The 19545-nt window shown below is 43.2% G+C and overlaps 1 protein-coding gene across 1 annotated transcript in view; it reads right to left on the minus strand.

Moving 5' to 3' along the window:
- Positions 1–587: 587 nt before the first annotated feature.
- The window catches only part of LOC118849207 (SAP30 binding protein), a 40381-nt gene continuing 21423 nt past the window's right edge, over positions 588–19545 (minus strand). Inside the window, exons 4-11 of the mRNA XM_036758283.1 lie at positions 12470–12512; positions 8307–8395; positions 6052–6143; positions 5015–5075; positions 4222–4273; positions 2790–2848; positions 1418–1502; positions 588–1105 (exon numbers count right to left, since the gene is read on the minus strand). Of these exons, the coding sequence (XP_036614178.1) occupies positions 924–1105; positions 1418–1502; positions 2790–2848; positions 4222–4273; positions 5015–5075; positions 6052–6143; positions 8307–8395; positions 12470–12512 (663 nt within the window). The 3' untranslated portion in view covers positions 588–923. The remainder of the gene's footprint in view (positions 1106–1417; positions 1503–2789; positions 2849–4221; positions 4274–5014; positions 5076–6051; positions 6144–8306; positions 8396–12469; positions 12513–19545) is intronic.

A 19545-nucleotide genomic window follows, 5' to 3' on the forward strand; every position in this document is an offset into this window, starting at 1 on the left:
GGCCAGGAGCACACTGGGTACCAAAGGGCTTGGGAGAGCAGTAGCAGCCATGGGGAGAATGCCACACCCTTCAATTAGAGCTGTACCAAACCAAGCCCACCTCCCCCAAATTATACCTGACCTGTCAGTAACAACTTTGACTGACACGAAGCCTAACTTACTGTGAGCTTGAGGTGTGGCCAGGGAAGCTTCCATAGGTGGGGAGAGGAGAGAGGAAGAGGGGAAAAGAGGGTGGGGAATACCAGGAATAGCTACCTTGACAAGGTTCAATGTTTAGGGTATTCAGTGGCAGAAGGGTCCTTGGATCTGTACCTGCTCCTTGCTATACCCTCCTCCTTATATTCAACCCTAGAGGTGGCAATAGGGGCAGAGACAGCCTCAGTTGTGTTTATAGAAACTTTCTTGGCCACTCATCTCCCTTGCAGTGCCTTGGACTCAGCCATTCCCTCTGCATGAACCTCCCCATCCCTACACATACTATGGGAGCACAAATGCGGCTCCCTCTATCATCAAAGACTGCAGGGCAAAATTTCACTTCTGTTTAAAGACTGAGCCTGTAGAACAAGAAACTAGCTGGGATGCTGGGCTATATTGATACAGCACTTTTAATAGAGCAATGGATGCCAAATTAACATGGCTGTAAGCAGTCTGTACTGCCCTGATCGGCAACAAGGGTCCTTCTGGATGACTGGGCAACAGATTCTCTCTCTAAGATTAGAAAGAGAATGTTTTGTGAGGGTTGGCAAGACAGAAACCCATCCCTGGTTGATGGGAAGCTCTTTGGAAAGCCTTAGTCCAGTGACTGCATGGGTTGCTATGTCCAAGCGGGCATTTCACATCTTGGGGTCACAGTCTTGGCAAGGTCTTGGGGTAGCATTTCCTGTCCTTCAAGAAGTAGTATGTCCAACCCTGTACCGGGTCCATCACTGCTTGGCTTTCTTCACAATGGTGCCCACGGCTGAGATGACTGTGGTCTTGGAGCCACTAGCACTAGTTGTCACGGTGACAACGGCTGGCAGGGTGGCTGTGGTGGTAAGGATGGTAGGCTGGGCTATCGTTGTCACCGGGATGGCAGAATCCCACTTACTCTTTCTCTTCTGAGCATCTAGATGAAAAGCCAAAAAGAAAACGTTTAAACGCATACTACGCAAAAACCAATACTTCCTTTCCTTGCAGGTGACCTGCCCTGCACAATCCAGAAAGACCTCACTGTCTCGCTCCAGCCATAGGCTGTGTGCTTTGTTGATGTCCCCGACACTGTCAGGCTGATTAAACATAGGTTCCCAGGATTATCTGGGGATCACGGTGACTCTGTGCCCTTAATAAGCCACTCTAATTTTCTCTTTGGTGAATCAGGATAAGAAGGGCCTCAAGGGAAGACAATGTCTTGGCGAATCCAAGGAAAGCTCCTTGTTACCTGTAGCTGCGGTGCTGGCTGTAGTGGTTGTAGTGGCAGCGGCATTGGTTGTGGTGCCCTTCTTGGTGCCCGTCACAAACTCAATCTAGAAAGGGAAAAGGAAGAAGAATGAGAGATGTAGGAAGTTATCTGTTCAGGTCCTCTCGTAATCCATTTGCTCCCAGGGGACAAGATTTTGGAATTGTGGAATAAAGGAGACACTGATAATCAGCTCTGGTTTGACTGGCAATGTTTGGCTGGGGGCAGGGAGTGATGTCTAAGGATATCAATAGTTTCAGCCCTAAGGGTTTTTTTTTTAAAACTAGATTTAAAAAAACTTCCTGGATAGAAGCCAGTTCCCCTCTCTCTATAGTCACGTATTTGCACAAATCCCAGACTTCCCTCCCGCACTGCCCCACCTCACATGCCCAGAACCATTTGGCCAGGCCCCTCCTCCTCACACCCAGGAGGAGGTGGTGCCTGCACAGGGGAAGGACAGCTCCGGTCACCTCCCCAGGCGCTGCAGACACGTCCCTGCAATAAGCCTGAGGTTTGAAGGGGGAGGAGGGAGAGAGAGAGAAGGGAAATTCAATCAAGTGTTAAGAAAGAGAAAATCAGATTATTCCCCAACACCAGTCCCCACATGCCTGGCCCAAAACAGTGCCTGAAGAAGTATTCTAACAAGGCCAGGAGTCACAGCTCCTTGGCCCTAGGGATTGGAAGGAGGCCCACTGGGGCTGGAGGCATTACTACTGATAGCACAGGAGGGGTCAGGCCCAATCAAAGGCAAGAGGGGGTTGATGACCCTCATTGTCCCTCTCTCTTCCTTCAAGACAGAATGGCCTCATAGGATATAATACTCAGGGATAATAATCACTCACTCAGCCCTATATACCCAACATATAGAGAGCTGCTGAGGGAGACTGGTCTCTTAAAACAAGGGATCAACTAACCAGGCTGGGGAGTAGAAAGGAGTACAGAAGTGGGAGAGGTGAGGGCAAACTCTTTAGGCTTAGCTAACTGGAGAAGGCTTAAGGTTCAGAGGTGGCTGGGATCTGAAACTATGGGATGGAAATGTTCTAAGGACAAAGCTGACTAGGGACCTAAAAGTAGTACATAGGAAAGAAAGGATAAAGTGTCAAGGTAACAGATGATAGAGAAGGGGAAAAAACAGAGGAAACGCAGGGCCAAGGATGCAAAGGATGGAAGTTCAGCAAACACCGTTTGGCCTTAGAGCGGGACTACATCGGCTAACTACATAGTTGGATGACAGAAATGTCTTCTTGGGGGGAGAAACAGTATTCCCCAGGCCAAGATCTTGAAGCTGGGGGGAACCTCCTTCCTTAAGCACGAGTACTTCTATCACCAAGTCTCCATGGTTTCTGTCACTTACTTTGGTTCTCTCCTTTTTGGCTTTTTCCAATTTGTCCATTTCAATCTTCTGTGCTTTGGCTACAAAGAAAAGCAAACAGTCAAAAAAGAGTTAAGCCTACCCTCCTCCGCACTCCCTCCAGAGGTTCATAAAGCAATGAATGCTTTGTCACAAAAGGAGGAAGTCAATCACGATGGCCCCTGTTTCTCATGTTCCCTTCCCCATTAGCTAAAGAGAAGATGTTCTTCTGTTTGGACACTTTACATTTCTCCTAGAGGAGTTCCCTATTTGACGAGAATTACTAGGAAAATATGAAAGCAGTTTGGGAGACTGGTCTAGATTTAGACCAACATGTTATACTACATCAAAATGAATAAAATACACAAGAACTTGAATGTTAAAGGTCATATACCATGACAAAATTAGAAGAGAAACAGATCAGGTACCTATCATGACTACAGCTAGGGATAAATTCTTTACCAAACAAGGATCAGTGGCAATCATGAATAATCAAACAGGTATTAATGATAATCATAACAATGAAAAAAGCTAGCATTTGCAAAGCACCTTTAATCTTCCAACAACCCTGGGAGGCAAGAACTATATTATCCCCATCTTACGGATAAGGAAACTGAGACAGAGATACAAGTAAGAAGGAAAGCAATCAAATGGGGAAAAAATCTGGCATCGAAAATCTGAAAAGGGCTTGATATCCAAGACAGAGAGAATACGGCTAGATTGAAAGTGATACCCCAATGGAGAAGAGGTCAAAGAATACGAATAGTTCTCAAAAGAGAATTACAAACTATCAGAACCATATGAAAGATTGCTCTTAAGCGCTATGAAAATCAAAACAACCTTGAGGTTTCACCTCATACCTAGCAAACTGGCAAAGATGAGAAAAGACTGGAAGTCTTAGTGGAGGGCTACGCACAGCCAGACACACTAACTTGTCCAGGACCACACTATTGGAGGAGCTGTGAAATGCTCAACTATGCTGAAGAACAACATGGAATCATGCTAAGAAAGGAGAGGGAGGAAGGGAAGGGAACAAGCATTTACTAAGCGCCTACTGTGTGCCAAACATTGTGCTAAGCGCTTTACAAATATCTCATTTGATCCTTATGACAACCCTGGGGTGAGTAGGGTGGAGGTGGAGGTGGAGGTGATATTATAATCCCTATTTTATAGCTGAGGAAACTCAGGTACGCAGACATTAAATGACTTGCCCAAGGTCACTAAGATAGTAAGGGACTGAGGCCACATTTGAACTCAGGCCTTCCTGACTCCAAGTCCAGTGGTTTTTTTCCACTGTGACATATATGATAAAATATCGATACCCTTTGATCTAAAGATCCTACTGCTAGAATACCCAGATACCCCAATGGGGTCAATGACAGAAAAGTCCCATGTAAACTTTCCCCAGTCCCCCAAATACATCCCCTGAAAGTACCTAAAGCCTCGTAGTAGGAGTCCTCAGACCATCCATGGGGGTCAAACATATCCTGAAAAAGAGAGAGTTAAATTTCAAATCAGTTAGATTTCATGCTAGCATACTTTTCACTAGGGGTAGGTACGAAGCAGGAACCAAAGTACATTTCCTCACTGAGTTTGGGCTTAAAATCCTCTCGTGTCAGTTATTAGCCTCTTGGCTTTTGAATGAGCATTGGAATTCAGCAGTCAACTCATGATTATCAGTATAATTCCCTATGGAACATGATTTCTTGTGGACAGGATCCTTTATGAGCCTAAGCCTGGTTTTTTGTTGTTCTGTCATTTTCAGGCTGTGTCCAACTATTTGAGACCACATTTGGGGTTTTCTGGGCAAAGATATAGGAGTGGTTAACCATTCCTTCTTCAGTTTATCTTACAGATGAGGAAACTGAGGCAAACAGGGTTAAGTGACTTGCCCAGGGTCACACAGCTACTAAGTATCTGAGGCCAGATTTGAACTCAGAAAGATGAGTTTTCCTTATTCCAGGCCCAGCACTCTAACCAGTGTGCCACTTTAGCTGCCCCTAAGCCTGGTTAGTCTGCTGTAATGAAAGAGGATATATTCAGTTCTACCATAACCAATGCTATGGTAGTTACTCAGATGGAGTCTTCAACTTTTCAAAGCCAAATCTTTAGGTTTGGGCAGTTTACTTGGGCAGTGAGAAGTAAGGACTTTGGCCTGGGATGGAATACAACTTTAAGAAGGCATTCTCTACACTGCAACATTATATTTGCAGAGCTTTGCTTCTTACCTTGGGATAATTGGTGCCAAGCTCATCGATTGAGCAGTACTGGATAAGCTTCTCATAGATGCTGAAACAAAGATGCCAAGGAAATTGACCTGAGTACCCATCATGATAAGTAAAACCCTAACAGGTCACCCAAACCAACCTCTTCTAATTACTGGGCTGTTGTGATAACAGCTCAGCAAAACCCAACCAATACGTTCTTAGAAAGTTTTCTAAAGAAAAATTTCAACAACAAAATCCACCAATCTGAAAAGTCACCTCGGTCCTTTCTAGTCATCCCAATGTTATGACAGGGATGAGACCAGGGACTGGAAGTAGGAGTGGGCAGTCTGAACAAGTCTAGTATCAAGCTGGTAGGTTATACTTTCATGTTTTAATCATACGTCTCTGACCTCCAATCTGAATGACTGGGTTGGAGCCACTGCACACTCAAAGGCAGATCTCTGGTGTTACCACATCATGTTCCATCACAGGCGTTATTTACACGACAAACTGGGTAGAAGGAAGACCCAGGCACACCTCTGATCCAAAAAAGCACTACCCATTCATCTGTTCACAGAATCACTGCAGCTTAAGAGCTAGAAGAGACCTCAGAGAAGAGCTAGTTCATTTTATAGATGGGGAAACTGAGGCCTAAAGAGGGGCAATGATTTGTTCAAGGCCACAATGCTAAGCTGTAACAGAGCCAGGACTAGAACCCAGGTCTCCTGACTACTGGTCCAGTGTTTTTTGTTTTTCTTTTTTGCCATCAACATACAAGTTTTTGATTAGTAATACAGTGAGATTTTTGATGGTAAATCCTTAGAGGATATGTGTTGTATCAATCTACTCTGTAGGTTTCCTAATGAAGTACCACATGCATTTTGGTGCTTAACACAAGACTGGTGATGGTGACTAATGTGGTGTTAAGCAGCGATCTCAGCTGGGCTCCTTACAGTTTCTCCACCATTAATAGGATTACTTAAGCCATCTTGACGCATTCTCTTCCTAGGACAGAGGCAAAAATTTAAGTTGGTTCTCTGGGCACCAGGGAAGCTTACCTGGGATTCCGAAATTCCTTCTTCCTCTGAATAATGTAGTTCATATCCATCCCTTCCTTTATCTTCCGCTCATATAATTTCTGTATCTTGTCCTACAGGAAAGGTACAAAAACTGTTACCATTTCAATTATGCTTATGGTCAAAGAGGCAGGGGGAGGAAAAGCCATATAAAGAAAATTCATAGAACCATCTAAAAAATTGCACTTAAGTCATAGTTTTAATCTATATCCCACCAAACCTTTTGCCAGAGGTTCTTGCAAGAAAGGAGACAGATTAGTTTGATTGTATCTTTTTTAATTTTTCCAGATGGCCTTCTACTACAAGTGCAAAGAGCACTGAAATGGTCAAAGCCAGAAACACTATTGGGAAGAAGGCCTAGGGAACCTAGCGAATTGGTTAACCACTTCCTGAATTACTCATAAAACATCAAAGCTTTTCTCTAAAGATAAAATCCAGGTCTTAATTGAAAGAACAGGACTAATCCCTCACTGAATGGCTGAAGTGTGACCTACAGATGCCTAAGAGGGCCCAAACACTTCCCACTGGAGGAGTGTGCCTACAGCTTCTAGTTTGGGCTCCAGACACTTCTAAAGTGGCTTGCTGGAGAGTTCTCAGGGGTGGCAGATAACCTTTCCGACAAAGGTCATGCCCTCATCTCTCATCAAGACTTTCCTACATTACACTGGCTGGGGCCTTTGTTAGAGTAATGAAAGGACAATATGGCAGGGAGCCCGGCTGGCATGCTGCTATCATCTGCAATGTTTTCTTTGGGGGAAGCATACCCAGCACATATCATGTAGACTACATTATCAGCCAATGTATCAGTCTTGTCCAGTGCCAGCAGAGTTCCTAGGAAATCTGAGTCTGGGGTAGGAGATGCAGGGTAGAGAAACCTACTAAATTAAAAAACGTAAAGCCTGCATGCCCCAGGGAGAAACTAAACACAGAGAAATCCTGATGAGTATGAATAAGGAATCCCTGAAGTGGCTGCATGTATTCAAATTCGTAATATTCCAAGTTATAATTGTATAATGTATGGTAACTTGTTCCAGTCCAAGGGAAATACCTTTACACAGCTTCTGGAGGATGAAACACTTGAGTCAGTTACCACCTCTCAGAAAGAAGCAGTGGGTAAGGATAAAGATAATCGATCACGTAAGATTCCCTTCAAGGACAGGACAGTGGTGTTTTCATGTTCCTTTTTCGGAGGGCTATTCCTTTTGAAGATTTTTGGAACTGAGGCAACATTTGGGGGGCAAAAGGAAGTCTATTATTAATAATATCAGCAAGGAGAAGCTAAGATGATAAAATGCTTTCTAAATCTGCTTTCTTAAAAAAAAAATCTACTTTCTTAGAGTGATTTCTCCTCAAAGAGAAGCCTCTACAATCTGATCAAAGGCAAGCCTGTCTCCCACTGAGGACATCTCTGTCTTGGGTTACTGGAATTGCGCTACTTCAGCTGAAATAAAATGTTCTCAGGGCCACTGATTGTACTATTAAGACGGTCCAGAAAGAAAAAAGGAAATTACTGGCTAGAAGAGTCAAGTTCCTTGGCGCTCTCTCTGTCTGACAGATTGCTAGAGTTGCTAACTACATGCTGTAGCTTGTCTGGCTTGCTGGGATAGAGGGAGCCTCCATCCTGTGGGATGGTGGGTGGAAGGCCTACTCATCATGGGGTGGAGACTTCAGGGAAAGGGAAAAAAAACCCTATTTTCTGAGTGCCCAGCCCTGCCAGAGGCCCCTCACATCAGCCTGCTGCATTCCTCAGCCCCAGACCCCATAAGTCACCCTTTGTCAGGACAACAGCATTCACTTTCAGTGCCTAGTGGAAACTATGAATTACAGCCCACCTTTGGCTCTAGGGTCAGCCACTAATTTGCTTTGATTTACTTATCATGGGATCATAGACGAGAGCTGGAAAGGACCTTAGAGGACATCAAGTCCAATCCTCTCATTTATTAAGATGAAGAAATTGTGGCAAAGAGAGGTAAAATGAGTTGCTCAGGGTCACTCACTTAGTGAGCTTCTAAGGACAGGATTTGAACCTGGGTTTCAATGATCCCTTTCTTCCTGTCAGAGCTACTCAAGGTGGGAGGCAGGAAAAAGAGGAAGAGTCCCAATGACACAGTCCTTCCTTTAGGCAAGTAACAAAGTAAGAGTGTGTGTGCATGTGTGTTTGTGTGAAATGTAAGATTGGATTCAAACAGCTGAATGAGGTTGTGAGACCCATCAAGGCAACCAAACCTTGCTCCTACCTGGAGGTGATTTGAGCATCTGCCAGGTGGCTCTGGGGGGATTTTAATCTCATCAGGAGACATGTTCCTGACTCTCTCAGAGAAGGAAGCTATGGAGAAAACAGAGAGGCAACATCACAGTCTGACTCCTTGCTCCCCAAAGTAGCATTCAAATGCCTAGAAGGATGCTGCAAAGTAAAACTCCTCTATACCATATATCATCACCACAGCCCGCGCCAGTTTTCCAGACCACTTGCACATGTCAAAGTGAGTTTCAACAAACCAAAAAAATATTTGATTCCAGGGCTCCCACTTCATCTTCTAGAAAACAAAAGATTTGACCATAGTGGGAAAGAACTATAGACCAAAAATGATAATTTCTCCCTAGGGGCTGTAGGTTCCCCCTTACCCCTCCACAGTCATTAAGCACTGCAGTGACTTCAGTCCTGCTCTGAATGCCTTGGACAATGGGGTATTTGAAGCGGGAATCTGTCCATGTTGTTCAAAAACACCCTCCCATGAAAAGGATCATACACTATTCAAGTAAGAGGCAGGGTAGAGTGGGATTAGAAGGAAGGGCAAACCAGGATCCTGTTATTGGTTTTAGGGTATCTGAGGAGATCCCCACATCTAAAGAGCACATCTGTGCGGCAGTAGGGGAAGCCAGCTGGACTGCCTGCCTGTTGCTAGCCTTGAACCAAACACCAGGGCTTAGGTCACTCCTCTGACCCCCAAGATGGGTTAATATTTTCTTAGGAGATAAACTGCTTTGATCTCTCTACTTATAGTTTAACCGTTCATGAGCCGTTAAGCTCATGAATCTGGAATTTGGGCCTCCTATGTTCTACTTCCAGCCTACCTTTCCAGATCACACTGCTTCCCTTCATTTACTACAGCCAAGTGGAACTAGCTGTACCCAAAGCCTACAGTCCATTATGGGAGCCATGCATCTGCACAAGCCATCCCCCGGTGACAATGTGCTTCTCTCCTAGTCTCTGTCTCTCAAAATTCTTATTTTTTCTTCAAGGCTCAGTTCAGGTGCCACCTCCTCTATAGAGCCTTCCCTGATTCTCCCAGATCTTAGTGATATCTCCCACATGAGGGACCTTGTATTTACTTATCTGTATGCATATTGTAATCCCCATGGGAGAAGGTAATCCTTCTAAGGGCAGACATTTTTTTGATTCTGACTCTATCTGTAGCATGAAGCATAATGCTTTGTACATACACAGTGATGGTTTTGCTGAACTGAAACAAATCTGAGACTTGAAAAAATCACTATGAATAGAACTCAGAGTAAGGGCATAGTCAAACTCACCTATGCTGCTGGCCGTTAATAGTGATGCACTAAGGTAAAGCCAATGCAAGAGTCACATTCTGCCAAACAGTGAAATAGGGGCTGTAAAACCATTCTATGTGACTCAATTTTCATGGTCATCAGTCACAGCCACTAAACATCCTCTAAGAATGGGATAATACAACAGTCACAGTACAGTCTCTGACCAGAAGCAGCTTAGTCTCTGTTTATCTGACATAGAGATCAGGAGGATTCTGAGGTTGTGGAGGTTTTTGGGACCACCTTCCTCTCCTCCCCCCTGCACTGTTCTCTATTATCTCTTAACCATCACGGGCAGCAGTAAAGCCTGGCAGAGTTAAAAGGACATTTTTAGGAGCCCTAAGATAGACAGAAGAAATACAATCTGAGAGTGTGAGCTGGCCTCAAATTTCCTGAATATAAGCAACAAAAGCAAAGGCCAGGCACTAAAGACATCAGACTGTGCCTATCAGTCATTAAACCCTATCAGAGACACCAGTGCAGGACAGGGTCCCAGGTCCAGACATCAGCTGGGCTTTTCATTGAACACATCAGCTGTCTTGTCTGGATTCTTGATTGTCCCATTAACGCCTCTAGACCACCAACATACACAGGATTGCTTTTCAGTCCTAGATAAGTAGTTTTTTGAGTGTGACACCCGAAAATAGGCAAAAAGGGATGACAGTCATGGCATTTAGCAATACAGGAAGGATTCTGAAATTCTTCCCTCTTTTCTCTATACCTAAGACCATGAGGCATGAGGAACTGTATATAACAGGCTTAGTGGGCATTGCCCTGGGCTATTCCACTGGGTAAAGGCCTGGGAAGTTGGGGGAGAAGACTGAGAAGCCCAAATCATCTCTTTCTCTCTCTCATACACACACACACACACACTCACTCACTCTCTCCAGATTCTAAAGGCCACTCGTATCTTAGCTGGCCCTCACTCTGCATTCCCCTGCCCACAATGTCTACCACTGTGTCTCTATAATGTTGTTTTCTATGAACAAAATCTAGGGTTTGGTGAATACTGGCCTTTAGAGATTTTAATAAATCAGAACTTTTGTAGCAGGGATGAACAAAAATTAGGGGTAGGGAGAAACATAGAACCCTTTCTGAAACGTCTTCCCTAACTCTGTGGGTCTAAGCTATTCAAAATTCCTAACTACATTTTTTGCTGCATCCTACCCCTAGCCCTTTCTCTCTCCCCGGCCCCCTCCTTCTGGGTTCTCCCCCTCTCTCCTCAATCTCTCTCTCCGTTCTTGTCATGTCAGAGTTTGTAGAGGGCTTTGTTTCAAGAGAAAAGAGATTTAGATCCCACATAAAGAGTCCAAATAGCAAAGCTGGTTTGATGAAATCCTTGATTTTGAAGCTCACAGGCTCAAAATGAATTTACTATGAACCCATGATAAGAAAGCACAAAATAATACTGCAATTTTGGTGGGAGCAGGAGTTTGCTTTTACGTAGACTAATAAGACAGGTGACATACAGCCTGTAAAGGTTGAGAAGTAGGTAGGAACAGTATTTACCAGGGTCCCTTCCATGTGGCTAGGCTAGGATTGTTTTCGCCCCTCAGAAGGCCAGTTATTTGAAGCCTGATCACTTTAGAGGCCTAAGGTTCAAGTCACTGACCTAGCTCCCAGGTCACCTCAGGGAATGAAAGCAGCATGCCCAAAAGGAGTCAGTGCCCCTCAGTTATGCAGACCTAGCTCCCAGGTCACCTCAGGGAATAAAAGCAGCACACTCACAAGGAGTCAGTGCCCCTCAGACATGCTGGATGTCATGCATGTCACCACACTCTCTGACCAGACAGATGCACTTCTGCACAGACATGAAGGAAGTTATTTTTACCTGAACCAGTGCTCTATCTTTTCTGAGTACCTTTTTCATGCTAGGCCTAAGTATACCTTCTTTCATTAAGTGTAATCCACCAGCGATTCACTTAATTCCAATCTTGAACCTGAAGCCCCCAGACTGGTTTTAGTCAAGCCCAGCCTACAACACTTTGGTTAAGGCAGGACTGGAGCAAAACATCATCATGGCTATAGTGGGGAAAGGATTGTGTAGATGTAGAGAATGGGGTGATTAGATGGCCAGATGTGGTCGTGTGGAACCTGGTGGAAGAGTCCTTTTCGGTGGCATATGGAGAGTCCTCCAATGTAACAGAAAGAAGGCTCCCAATGACCCGAATCAATCAGCTCAGTGGATGCTAAGTAGGTTGATATGGAGGATAAAGAAAATATCAAGTTGAACATTCCTTGTTATTGTTAAGTCTTAGAATTTTCAAAGGTCTAAGAAACCAAATGCTCAGGACGTGGACTAGACGGTGTGGGCCTAGTACACTCTTACATACTTGACTCTAGTCCTCTGGACATCTAATAGCATGTTTCCTCCATTCACAACGGAGTTCCTGACTCTAAGCCTGTCTGGCATTTCCCCTTTTAGTGGTATGGCTGGTGCAAGAGGCCACATGCTTACCCTTTGAACAATTCTAGTACATAAGGCTAGAGAGGAGGGGAAAGGCAATAAGAAGGGTCTAAGGCAGGGGTTTTGGCCCAAGACACAAGGAGAATTGAAGGAAAGAGGAAGAAAAATCTCTTGGTTAAATGGGGCTCTGATTCCCCTCCTGGTAAAACTGGCAACTAACCAAAGGCTGACAAACTGTTCCATAAATATAACATTAAAAGGAGAATTGTTCCTTTCATGTTTCACACATCCTATAAAATTCCAAGGAAGGAGTGCATTAAGAGGCTGAATACAAAACCTATCTCAGAGTAGAGCAGGAAATATTTTTATCAGGCAGAGGTTATTCTTTCTCTGAGCTGTTCTCTGCTCATCCCCCAGAATGTAAAGAACAGAAACACATACCGACCAGCTCCTGGGGATCTCGCTTTTCCAGTTCTGAAAACTCCTGCAAGAGAGAAACACAGACAAGGGAAGATAAGATTTGGGGCTGACATTTCCTCTGCACCCACATTAGTGTTCACTACTGTAGCACAGCACTTTCCAAGGGAGGGAAGCAAAGTGAGAAATACTACATGGAACGCTTACAGTGAAGAACCGAGCTGCTTGCTGTGTCAAGGCTCATGCCCCAACCACTATTCCAATGTTCATTCTCCTTCACCACCTAAGTTTGGATGACAAACTACTGCGCTGGCCTGTTTAACATCATCCTTCCAGCAATGCCAGATACAAACTAGCGTCAAGGAGAAACAACTCACATAAGCCTTTCATGATCAATGAAACCAATTCAGCTCTCATCAGTTTTCTTTTCCCCTGGCCTCTTGGGGGTAGCTTGCTTGAACTTTTACCACCCTGTACAAGGCATGTCACTTCACAGCAGCTGGAGCGTGGTGAGCCTGCTCGAGACCACTATCATAGTTCTATAGGCATTAGGATGTTGGGAAAACAAAGATAAATAATTTTGTACCAAGAAAAAAGCTACACAACTAAGAACAAAAAACTGCTCCCAAAAGATTGCTTTTTTTTTTTTAAACATAATATTTTCTGGCCTCACTTTCCACTTTACTGTATCAAGGTGACTTCTTTATCCCAAAGAAGTTTTGAAAGAGAAGAGAGCACAGTTCAAACCCTAAGCTGTATCATCAAGTCCTGGAATGTTTCTGATGGTGCATAGTTCATCCTGAAAGCATGGCCTTTTCTTCATTGGTGTGTTTTCTTATCTGTAAAATGCAGAGCACAAACCCAACCTGCATAACTGGGCTGCTGCACCGCACATCCATTGAAGATATAATGACTGCAGGGATACAAAGTGTGCCCTAAAAGGCTAAGAGTCAGAAAATTGCCAAGTCTTCCCTTTTCTCCCTTCCTCCTGTTGGGGGAGGGCTGTGATGGGAAGGCTGTTATACAAGAGCCATGGAGATGAGGCCTTCAAGAAGAACCTTCAGTATATTCAAGGACAGATCAATCAGGTTCTAGCTTGATGGAACAGCAGTATGTCAATATGTGCTTCAAATCTCAGGCATGCCACCAAAATCCTTCCCCGAACCATGGCACTACATTATTGAGACGCACCATCTGTATCTTACTGCCTTCCTCAAACCCCTCCTCAGGATTCTAAGACAGTCCAAAATTTCCTATGTCCTCAGAACACTGACGCTATTCATCCAACCTGAAAAGGACACAATCCTCATGCCTGGCTGCTTAGCAACAAGACCCTGGCAGCTATATTCCCACTGCTAGTCAGGTGGGCAAATAAAGAACTCTTACTGGGCTGAGATAGGGAAGGGCTGGAAAGCCACTGTGCCAAGTTCAGGCTGGCACTGTAAACCAGCTGCTTCACCAAATGCACCAGTCTCTCTGGGGACTCAACAACAATCTCTTTGTGGCACGGAATGATGAAGTTAATGTTGAATGGCCAGTTGAGAGGGGACGATATGGCTAAGGGACTTCCTTATAAATTGTTCTGGAAGACAGTTTTCTTGGTGTTAAATGTGGGAAAAGATCAGTTAAGTGTATTCCCTGTATTCATATTCTCTCCCTAGTCAGCTATTTGGGAACGGGCCTTGTCCTGGTAGGACAATCACAGGATAGATCAGCCAACTGCAACTTTCTAAATAGCTCCTACCCTCATCTTTTCCAAGGCACCTCACTGGATAAACTAAAAAGGACAGTCACAAGAGTAAAATACCTTAGGTGAGATACTGACCCTGGAATTTTAAAAAATGCTCATGTACCCTAGAATCACAGGTTACTCAGTATTAATACTGACATTGAAAGAGCACTTTAGGATTTAAAAAAATATGTAATATACGTTATCTCATTTGCTCCTCGAAACAATCTTGGAATACTATTCCCATTTTACAGACAAGGAGAATGGAGCTGTGAGAGACTAAATAACTAGTCTTATGGCTAGTGTCTGAGTCTATCCTGTCTCCTGGGCCCATCATACCACTGTCCCCCTCTGTATACAGAACATCTCCTCAAAGGATAGAGGTTTCCTTGGGATAGGAACAGTGGTCCACTGAGCCAATCTGCACCCCATGCACGATTTGTCAGGATTGCTACTTTAAGAACCTGACGGCTCCTCTTCTCAAGGAGCTCACATTCTGATTGTTTAAGCACTCTGGTTTCACGTCATGAACAGGCTGGGGCCTGCCAGGCTCTGGGGAAATAAAGTTTGTACCACTCACATCTTGGGGGCCATTTCACAACCTATAAGATGGCTGAGCTGGGCTGCCCTTCCCACTTTGTTTCCAATTGCTGTACCTGAGTAGACAGAAGTCCAGAACAAATGGTATCACAAGTGGGGCAGTCTAATTATGTGGAATCTGTGGTATCAGCCTCAGAGTTCCATTCTTCTGGGGCTGGTTCTGTCCTCAAAATACTTATCACTAAGATACAGGCACAAATTTCCCTGGTACCCAAGGAGCCAACTCTGTTAGGACCCAGTGCCAGACCCTGCCCCAAGGACACCAAATCATAACGTGTCTTAGGAAAACCCCACATACATCAATAGATTGATTGTACACTGTAATGAATGGCCGTGTGCGTGTGCGTGTGTGTGTGCAAACAATCTGTTTCTAAAATAGAGGTGGTTCTGTGACTTCAAAGCAGCACCACACGATGAGCTGCATCAATGTGGAGGTTCTTTCACACCCACTTACACTCAAATACCCACGAAAAGACAAAGCTGTTCCCATCAAGGCAAGGTAAGCCTCATTCAGTGAGAACTGCCTCTGTTCAGACTTTTTATTATGATTCTCAAGAACCAGCCACAAGTATGATTTTGGGGGGAGGAGATATAGGAGAATAGGAAGCATAAAACAGAAACCCCACAATAATAGATATTTGAATCTCGAGGAATTTAAAAGAAAACAAGTATCTGCCTAACTCTTGTACTCTCTGGAAATTAATCCTAAAATAATTACCCACAAGAGTTCTCTTGGAAGTAAGGATGCCACCATTCTTAATCTTCTGTACAAATTCAAATTCTTGATATATTCCATTAGCACAAGTAATCCGACTAACAAAACTTCTTATCAAGACAGATTTTCACTCACTTGTTAAAGAAATAGGTAAAGGAGAACAAAGATGCATAGAAAAGTTGGTATGTCGTCACTCTGGCCTGTTCTTCTCCACCCTCACCCCAGAGCAATCTTTTGGAATGCACTGTGTATATGACTGTCTCAACTTGTATAAATCTCTCTGCTTCCAGGTGGATATAATCTGTTGGTCAAAGTAATGAACTCAACCAAGTCCTCTAGTCACCAGACAACTGTCTACATAAAGGTCTGTGTCAGCTGTGAGGAATGGAATCCAAAGCCTAAAGACAGTAAACTGTTATCTGTAAGAACTTTAGCATCTGTGCCCTTCAGACATGAAAGCTCAATACGTTGCACCATTTGTTAGGGAGACTTAAAACAAGGTTGTCAGGCTGCAAAAGGAAAGGAAATCTTGCAGAATGTTGATAAGTCATTAAAAAAAAAGGCATGTTTTATTGGTATTCTTTATCTTTACATCATCATTTCTTCTCTGCCTCACTCAAGGCTAAACTCTCCCCCGTGACAAAGAAAAGCAAGCATAAATACTGAATATACTGACCCCACAGACAATGTATAAAATATTCTGTCCCAGTGGCCCCCCCACCTCCCTGCCTTGAGGGAGAAGGCATTCATCACCCTGTCTTTCAGGTCCTTCCTTGGTTTCTCAGTCATTCAGTGTTTAACTCCTTTTAGGCCAACCTTCCATTCCTGCTGTTGTTGTCCTTGGGCCCACTGTTCTCTTGGTTCTGCTTATTTCACTTTCCACCAGGTCATACAAATCTTTCCAAGTCACGAGATTCCTTATATCTACCATTTCTTACAGCAGAATATTCCAATATGTTGAGTTTCTTCAGTCCTTCTTTAACAGGCAGCCATTTTGTTTCCATTCTTTAAATGCTACCATGAGAATTCTAGTGTATACTGGACCTTTGTTTCTATCATGTATTGCATGATACATGGCGCACCTGTCCACGAGGAGATGCTAAGGTCAAAGGGCCTGGAAAGAGGAGGCCCTTCTATCTGAGTTCCAAACTGACAGCCCCACATGGTTAGACTATTTTATGGGTCCTCCAGGAGTCAGTGGATCGGAGCCCCTCTTCTTGTATATCCCCCCAAAGCTCATTTTTGTCAGTCTATGTGGTGTGAGGGGAACTTTCAAATAATTTTATCTGTATTTCATATCACTATGAAATCAGTTGATTTTGTTATGAGGCAGCCAGGGGGCACAGTGGATACAGCAATGGGCCTAGAGTCAGTAAGACCTGAGTTCAAACCCAGCCTTAGTGTCACTTACTAGCTCTGTGACTCTGGGCAAGTCATTTAACCTTTGCCTCAGTTGCCTCATCTGTAAAATGGGGATAGCAATAGGCGCCTATCTCCCAGGATTGTTGTGACAATCAAATGAGATCATACATGTATGGTGTACAAACAAGTACTATGAAAATGCTAATTACTATAACTTCTATATAAGGAAACGTCTTTCATCAATGCAAATCAGAGCCTTCTCAGCAACATAATTATAATTTTACAAAGAGGTCAAATGACTTGTCCAGGGACACACAGCCAATGTGTCAGAGGTAATGTGATCAGTAAAGCAGTAAATTTGCTTGTATATTTTGGTCATATTGCGTAATTTTTGCTATGTGGGCATGTGCCAACCAAGAACAATGATAATCTTTCCAATTCTTTAAGTCTCCTATTTGTACAAGGAAATATTTTGTGGTTGTGTTACTCCTGCAGAAAATATCTAGTAGGTTATCACCTACTAAAATATATGTATTTTGCAGATACTCTGAATGAAATTTTTATCTTTTTTTACCTTGCTTTTCCTAGTGCTATATAAAAATGATGGGTTTTTTTGGTGGATTATCGGCACCAGCATTTATTTTGTATACAGTTACTTTGCTGAAACTTTTAATCATTTCAAATTAATTTCTTCACTGAATCTCTGGGGTTTTCTAAGTAAATCATCAAGTCTTTTACCAAAGGGGATAATTCTGTCTTTTTACTGATGTTTATGACTTTAATTTTATTCTCTTGTTAGCATTTCTAGACATATCAAATAACAATGAGGAAAGGGGCACTTTGGTTTTTTTTTTTTAATTCTTAGGAAAACTCAGATAAAGTGCCAGAGAGAAAGAAAAAAAATTACCTCCTAAGTATATGGCCAAGGCTGGGTAGATAGAAGAGAGCCAAACAATGCTAAACTGTTATAACAAAACAAACTCTGAGGCAATAACCACTCCCTTCTGAGAGTCAGCACTCTCACCCGCCCTTGGCTTCAGTTAATACTAACTTAATCACAAAGCTGAACATGCAGCTGCTAAGGCAAGTCAGGCATTCTTCCTCAAGAAAGGGAGGCAACCATCAGACAAGCTAGTAGCAAACTAGTGCCCTGTTTTAGGCCCTTGGTCAGCTATGGAAGAAGCTTCAGACTACCAACCTGGCTACAAAAGACTGGCGGGGGTGGGAAGGGGCGGGGGGAGGTGGTCAAAAGAGACGCTGCAAAAGCCAGCATACTCTAGCAAACTCCTCTAGCAAACAATCTGAAATCCCTTGATGAAGTTATGACTGGAAAAGAGGAAGGAAATGAAAATAATACAAATCTGTAAAGCTGTATGTTCAATGGCTATGTTTGAGCTGAGAAGATTTACTCAGAAGTATATGGAACTGACTGGGAAGAATAATGGACTTTTATTTACATCAACAATACTTGCTAAATTCTTCCTGGAACAAAGCCCATAAAAAACTGGAAAGTTGGGACACAGAAGCCTCTGGTTTCTGCATTCTGCCAAATTAAAATGTCAACTTTTCCTTCTGGCTTTAGGGATATCAGACACAGAAAAAGCATTTTAAACAAAGGGCATAAGAGCATGGTCCCTTTCTCAGGGAAGGACGGCTATGGTTGGTACTTCTGCTCAATAACTCACAGCTTAAAGAGTCCTACCCTCTGAATCTAATCTTTTATCTGAACAGCCCAAACACCTACATGCACCTATATACATACCTCGCCTTGTAACATATGCAAAGCACTTCATAAACATTAAAGTGCTCTGTGAATGCTGGCCATTATTACTATCCTTGTTAGTTACTATTTCTATCACAGTTTCCAGCCTCAAGTTTAGGGCAATTCATCTATCCACAATGACTGCTATTATATCCAAAAAATATTCATGTCTGTTCAACTCAGTCTCGTTTTAAAAGGCATAAATTCTAGTTTTCCAGGAGTTAAGAGTAATGGAATGGAAGATCTGAGACCACAAGCTTATAAATGGAATATAACTGAATAAAGTTAGAATAGCAGTCTATAACATTTATTGTCTACTATATGCCAGGCATTGTGTTAAGTGCTGGGGATACAAAGAAAAGTAAAAAACAGTCCTTAACTTCGAGGGGCTTACAGACTAAAGGGGGTGACAACATGCCAAAAGCTACACAGAAACAAGCTACATAGAGGATACAGTGGATTTATCAACAGAGGACAGAATAAAGGAAGAAAGGAGAGAAAGTCACCAACTATGCCATTAAGCTCAATGCTTTGTCCTTCCGATTGTACGTAGTGCCTGTTCCCTCCTGTACTACTAAATTATGACCTGGAGGGCTCTGGTCATCCCCAGAAGCTCTGGATATGCTGATCTCTGGGATAACTCTTGAAAGGTACCCAAACTGATAAAACAAGATGCTTTGAGGTGGATGTCGTATCACCTCAAGTCTCCTTGGTTGCAAAATGCCCCTAAAACTCATCATAATTATCATTTCCATTTTATAGAAATATGACAAAGAACATGCATAGTAAGGAATAAACCTATCAGAGGCAACAGTATTTAGCATGAGATCAGAGAATCCAGTTTAGTCAGTTAACAAGCAGATATTAAGCACCTACTATTTGCCAGACACAGGGATTAAATGAAAGGCAAAAGATAACCCCTGTCCTCAAAG

This window comes from Trichosurus vulpecula, chromosome 4, assembly GCF_011100635.1.
Source record: "Trichosurus vulpecula isolate mTriVul1 chromosome 4, mTriVul1.pri, whole genome shotgun sequence".
Classification (NCBI taxonomy): Eukaryota; Metazoa; Chordata; class Mammalia; order Diprotodontia; family Phalangeridae; genus Trichosurus; species Trichosurus vulpecula.